We start from the raw sequence: 6805 nt of genomic DNA, 5'->3' as shown, positions 1-6805 counted from the left end.
AATAGAAGAATCTAGAAGTCAACTGGTAGCTATACCTCCTATCCGCTACTCCCTCCGTTTTTATTTAATCTGCATGTTAGATTTGGCTGAAGTCAAACTCAATAAAGTTTGACCAAATTTATAAAAAATATATAAACATTTAAAATAGCAAATCTATATGATGTGAAAGTGTACTCAATAATGAATCTAATGGTATTAATTTGTTATTGTACTCCCTCCATACCGTGCATAAGTCATCTTACGTTGTGCACCGTGACCAAGAAGGATAGGAAAAGAAGAGAAGTTAATGTTTATTTGCAAATTAATGCCATTGCATGCAATGAACTGATCCCTGCATGCTATGCTAGGTAGTCTCAAGTCATTAAAAATATATACGCCCCACATCTTTTTTTGATTGATTACTTTATTTATGTTAAGAAAGAAGAAAACGAGGTGAGAGTTAAAACACCACGTCTAAGTGTTTTGGGATTATATGGTTTTCGTAAGATAACTTATACACCGATCCGGAGGGAGTATGTCTTAATATTTTTGTCTATGAAATTCGTCAAATTTACAAAGTTTGACTTTTACCAAAGCTAATATACGGAGTAAATAAAAATGGAGGGAGTACTTTCTTGTTGGGAACAAAAAGAGTTCGGACAGGTGGTCCAGCTACCTGCCTCAAACACTATTTAAGGAGCATATAACTGTTGTGTACAACACTGTTGGGAGCTTGCTAATTAAGCAAGGACAGGGTTCTTCGTCTTTGGCGCAGCTTCCAGTTGAATTGCGACCCAAGGATGGACCTGATTCCTCTCTTTTGGAACTCCCATTGCAGAATGTGCCGAATAGGATGAAGCTTTCGTGTCCCTAGAGCTTTAACAATAGTATTCTTTGCTGCAAATTTGGAAAGAAGATTCGTGTAGTCCTGCACACAATGACCCGGAGTGTAAAGGGCGATGGGCCCAAGACCCATGAGCACTTAGGATATAGACTGGCGGGGACATCTCTGCGGAGTCTAGGTAGGACTACAATGTGTCGATCAGCTGAGGTCGGGCATGACCCCGGAAAAATATGTTCGACCAGAGTTAATCGAGCTTGTTGATGCACCCCTGCAGGGAAGTATATATATTCGGAGAGCCGTGTCCATGGCAACCGACGCTCGGAGTTCTATCCCGATCTATTACAACTAGAACTGGATACTGGAGACACTAAATGGATATGATGGCTCCGGGATTGCTTTCTAGCAGGGAGTTTAGGAAGGATCTCTGGGCGAGGCTAATATATACTTGCTACTATATATTATGTTCCTCTAATCTCTTCTACTGCTGCAAGATGCTAGTCATCGATAGGCTAGTCCTTCCGCTCTGTTGTGTCAATTCTACAGTATAGTTCCACAGATACAGCCCCTTCCCATTGATACCTATGCATACTTAGCGTATTTCTGATGTAAGTCTTGCGAGTACTTCGGATGAGTACTCAAGGTTGCTTTGCTATATTTTCCCCCTTTACCTGATTGATGCGACCAGGTGACGGAGCCCAGGAGTCAGCTGATCCCGCCGATGACTACTACTACCCCGACGGAGCATACTACTACGTGGAGACCACCGACAACTAGGAGTAGTTAGGAGGCTCTCAGGCATGAGGCCTGCGCCTTTTCGATCTAGTTGTCTTTGTTTTGCTAGTCTTCTTAAGGCATACTTGTTTATTTATGTCTGTACTCAAATATTGTTGCTTCCGCCGACTCTTGTGTATTCAACCTTATGTATTCGAGCCCTCGAGGCCCCTGGCTTGTAATATAAAGTTTGTATTATTTTATTTGTGCCTAGAGTCGTGTCGATATCTTCCCATGAGTCTCTGATCTTGATCGTGCGCATTTGCGTGTATGATTAGTGCATGATTGAGTCAGCGGTGTCACAAGTTAGTATCAGAGCCGACTGCCTGTAGGAAGCCCATGTCCAAGTTCTTGGTCGATGTTGAGTCTAGACTTGAAAGTAAAACTATTTTACTAACTATGTTGTGTGGCTTGTGGGCCCACATCACCTATGGATGGATTAGGATCTTTTATTCATCTCCCTCACTCTAGGATTCATCTCTCTTTTTCCGGGTTAAAGATTTTACCAACTCTAAATCTAGGTTCTCGTAACTACTCCCCACAGGTGTGTGATATTTTTTAATGTACTAGTTAAATGCCCGTGCGTTGCAACGGGAAAATATTGGAACATCAATCACATCCGGCCAATTCCTACATGGCATTTGGTTTTCTTTTGTGAGCATATATGTTCAGAGTTTGGCGCATCTTAAGATAGTGTACGGTGGAAGTTTTTTTTAAGGGCTGTATAAGGCGGAAGTTTTTTTTTTTGAGGTAAAAACCCCCACCTTTATTAATTCATGATGTTCATGGGGATAATTACAGAATCATGTGGGGTGCCAAACCACACATGACGGCCAATCTCTAAAGAAATAGCAAATCTAGCTAAAGCATGAGCCTCAAAATTGCTCTTTCTACTCTCAAAACGAAACCTGCATGCCCCAAACTCTTCTCTTCTGGCTGTTATCTCCTTCACTATGGCTGCATTTGCTCCTCCCGTTCTTTCTACAATGTCTTTTATCACTGATTGGCAATCGGATGCAATCAGTAGGTGGTGTTCATCTAGGTCAAGAGCCAAAGACAAAGCCTCCCTACAAGCCAAAGTTTCGAGCGTTGGTGGGTCTGTGATCGCATAGACCATTGCTGAACTGCCAAGGTACATGCCTCGCTCGTCCCTGCATACAACAGCGGCAGAGCCCCTTCCATTATGCGTAGAAATGGCAGCGTCGACATTGAACTTTGAGAATCCCGTAGGTGGCGGAACCCATGGTTCGCGAACATTGCAGGGAGCTACCGAGTTTGCTCGAACATGTTGCTTCGCCCCCCCCCCCCCCCAATCAAGGCCATATCCTCAATGAACCTGTTTATAAATAGATGTGTTGTCATGGGAGATTGATATTCTGCTTCATGGATCGCCTTACGGCGGGCAAACCAAATCGCCCACAGCGTTACTGTAAGTTGTACAAACTCCTCATGCGATAGCGTAGCCTGCAGTGAAAATAGCCAGTTCCGGGCGTTGTTCTCGTTCATGTGCATCATATGTTCCACCATTTCTGAATCTGCCAAAGCCCATACACATCTTGACGACGAACATTCAAGCAGCGCATGCACCCATGAATCTTGCATACCGCACAAACTGCACCTCGGATGGTTAGCCATTTTGCGCCGGGCCCTGACATCATTTGTAGGCAGCGAATGGAGGGCAAGTCTCCATAGAAAAAGTTTGACCTTGGCTGGAACTTGAGTACCCCATAGGGCTGTCCAGTCCTTTGTTGTTCGTTCATTCGTTGAGGATCCCGCTGTTTCCTCCAGCCAGCTACCCCTGATAAACTTAGTATGAACCAGCAGTCTGTATGCAGAACGGACACTGAATGTTCCTCTCTTCTCCTTACTCCATGCCCAAAAATCCTGGACCTGCCGTGTGCAAAGAGGTATATCCAAGGTATAAGGCGGAAGTGATTAATACTTATGTATCTTCCTCCCGAGCCCAGCCCACCTAGCGCATCCCCATCCTTTCCCGTTTCCAGCTGCGCGCAACAATCCCTCAAAATGGATCTAAAAAAAAAACAATCCCTCAAAATCCCCTAAAAAAGAAACAATCCCTCAAAAAAAAAAGCAGCGCACAACATCCTCTCGGCCTCTCCCCATCTCAGCCGCTGACCAGGGAGAGGGGGGGGGGGCGAGGAGCAGCCACCGCCCGCCGGGATCTGGCGTCGGCTTAAGTTGTCATCTCGCCCTCACGGTTCTTGCATCGCGCAGCCAGGGGCCACCCCCCCCCCCCCCCCGCCCTGCTCCCTCCCCCTAGCGATCGGCGACGACTGCCTGTGCGGCCGCGCCGTTATGTTGCCGGCCAACTGCCCTGCGTCTCCACTCCTCCAAGGCTCCAACACCCCTTCGTTGACCCCCTGCCTGCCGGGCTGCCGGACATAATTTTGTTGAGGCCAACCACATCACAAACGGCACACAGGTAAACTAACATCTTCCGCCTAATTCCCCATTTACTAAGTAGTAGCCTTATTTTGTTTAGTTGCTTACATCTCGTGATAAGTAGTAGCCTGTCAGAGAAGAATTGATCTAGGACTTGTTAATATTGGTGAGTCATGCATGTACATGTGTCTATATTTGTGGATCTCAGACATCAGTCTTCAGGCGTTCATATATGTTTGTGCCTGCAATCTTTCATTTAGCTCCGGATGCTGTGAAAAATCATCGTAGATTTATACTGTGCCATCTGCACAATGTCAAAATGTTTCTAATAGCCGAAGTTATTTTCTGCTACTTAGTCTAGTTTTGATGCACCCAGAATTTCGTTATAATTACCAAAATATTGCAGGTGTCGATGGAGGAACAGGTGGTAATGTCATTCTTGGTTTCTCAAGATCTGTCTGGGATTTCAGTAACTTGCAACATCACACGGTATGCTTTTGGTAATTAAACTTATATTTTGCTCCATACATCTTACTGAAACCTTATAATAACCAATATACTCAAGTGCCTTAATTGATCGTCGCTGTTATAATAAAATAACACATATGATTCTCCGACTAAAAAAAGTTTATCCCAATTCTCTTCACCAAATCACGCACGACTTGTGGAATATTTTCTACGCATTCATTGTCCTTGTACGACAGCAAGTGTACCAATACCTGATTCCGTAGGTCATAATCGTCCTGCACGTGAATTATGCTGTCATGCAAGGCTCACATCTAAAAGGACACATGAATGGTGAATGTAGAGTACTCACCGGGACAACTGGTAATCCATGTTCATGATCATGCCACGTGCGCATAATCTTTAAAAGTAAAAACCCAGACATATTGCTGCATAGGAGTAAATGTTATTAGCAATATGATAGATGAAAATATGGTCAAATAATTGGAATGTTAAGGTTATAACCTGTTTGGGTTTTTTGGAACTCCAAGTGGTATGATGCGACGCCATCTAAAAACATCATCATTCCAGCCAGGAATTGCTTGTAATGCTATGTTTAGATGGAATGAAATACATTGAATCTTAAATGTGTCCTTCTGTGAAGCATTCTTTTTCCATGCATCCGACAGGGGAAGAGGGTCGAGTATAGTGATTGTTCTATCCAATAGGTCGAACAGGAAGAAGATGATGCGACCGTTGTACAAAACGGCAACAAAATATGTGTGAAGTAGGCTTTAGAAATAAAATACGGGGGTGAAAAGCACACACATAGATGGGAAGTATGATTACCAACTTGCACACCGAGACGTCAAAGCACATATCAGGCCAACAATGAAATAGTTTTGCAATAATGTAGCGTTGGGCATCAAATGGTAAACGGAGTTTTGGATCTTGTGTAGAGTCATTTAGTATCATCTGAAAGGAAAGTAAAGGATTATTAACATTCTATGCGTTTATGGTTGCAATTATATGTGCTCGTCGCCGTAAAAAATAAGTATTATGAGATTTTAATAACTTACAGAAAATCTGAGATCCATATAGTGATATGGAGTGTCTTTAGCCCATTGAATGTCGTCTGTAGCATTTACTCGAACAGCCATGTTAAAACTGTCGACATCAATAGCCCGTGTATTCTTTAGTAAGTCTTGTAGTTGTCTAAGACTTATACTTAGTGGGTAGGGCTTGGAGCTACGGATCCATTCTTTCCTATCAAATAAACCATAGCATCAACGATATAGTGAAAAAATAATATACATAAATGCATATATTGTTATTTTGAAAAGTTGACTTACTCTTGGAAATCTGCATTATGAATGGACATGATATGACCTCGAAGTTTGCAAAGTAGCTCATTTTTATTAAGTGGCATTCTCAGAACAACCATGGCAGGTGGCGGGTCCAATATTTCAACACCGTCAGTATCTATTATATCGTCTGCTGGATTATGGTACTCAGGAGTTCCTTTTATATCATTCAGATCTGATTCATGGAGAATGATTGCTCCTTTTTGCCTGAAGGATTTGACATCTTCCTGCAAAAAAATAATTAGAATCAATATATTACAACATTGAATTAGATATGCAATACACTTTTGTCATCCTTCACGAATTACCTGTGTAACAGGATGTGACAGTTTGTGTCCTGTCCAGTATTCAATGAATTGTAGCATGAACAAGCCGCAAGATGATCTATTGGTTAAAAGTATTGGGCACATTAGTAATAAGCAAACATAAGGAATTGTTGAATAATAATCAATAATTGTTACTGCTGCTCTCATTTAGCATTTTCTCATGTGATGATTTCAAACATACCCATCAGATTGAATTCGATCTTGAATATACTCTTTTATAGTCCATCTAGTTACATCAATATCTGGCCAAGTACCTAGGTTAAACCCATTCATCTTAGAAGCAATCTTTAGATGCGCCTCAAGCCCCTGAAGCTGTTAAATAGAAAAAAGAGTATGATAATATAGGTGAAACTAAATGCATGAATTCCAAGTACAGATATAGTAAAATCATACCGTAAGTTGTAGATCAGCTCGGCTCATTCGAGAACCAAAAGAATCGAGTACTTGTATCTCGCGTTGTTTGATATTGACAACAGATAGATACCAATGCGTTTGGTTCATATTGATTGGAATGAATAATTGACACAAAATATATAAGTCGTTGCCCCGGCTAGGTAAACAAATTGATAACAAATGATATAACCATAGGTAGGAAAATTAGTCTAACCATGTCATGCTGGAGCTTGCTCCCGCGGCATGGAGAGGAGCTGCAGCCCGCACATCGCAAGGGGATG

General features: G+C 42.3%; 1 protein-coding gene across 1 annotated transcript; it reads right to left on the bottom strand.

Moving 5' to 3' along the window:
• Positions 1–5789: 5789 nt before the first annotated feature.
• On the bottom strand, positions 5790–6586 carry LOC123131508 (uncharacterized). Its single transcript, XM_044551166.1, has 4 exons — positions 6525–6586; positions 6313–6443; positions 6114–6189; positions 5790–6032 (listed from the first exon to the last, which is right to left on the bottom strand). Exons 1-4 carry the CDS (start codon positions 6549–6551, stop codon positions 5790–5792), a joined length of 477 nt encoding a protein of 158 aa, XP_044407101.1. The 5' UTR covers positions 6552–6586.
• Between the last annotated feature and the right edge of the window lie 219 nt (positions 6587–6805).

This window comes from Triticum aestivum, chromosome 6A (genome assembly GCF_018294505.1).
Source record: "Triticum aestivum cultivar Chinese Spring chromosome 6A, IWGSC CS RefSeq v2.1, whole genome shotgun sequence".
NCBI classification, from domain to species: Eukaryota; Viridiplantae; Streptophyta; class Magnoliopsida; order Poales; family Poaceae; genus Triticum; species Triticum aestivum.
Note: the sequence above shows the minus strand (reverse complement) of the source record. Positions and strands in the feature narration are given on the sequence as shown.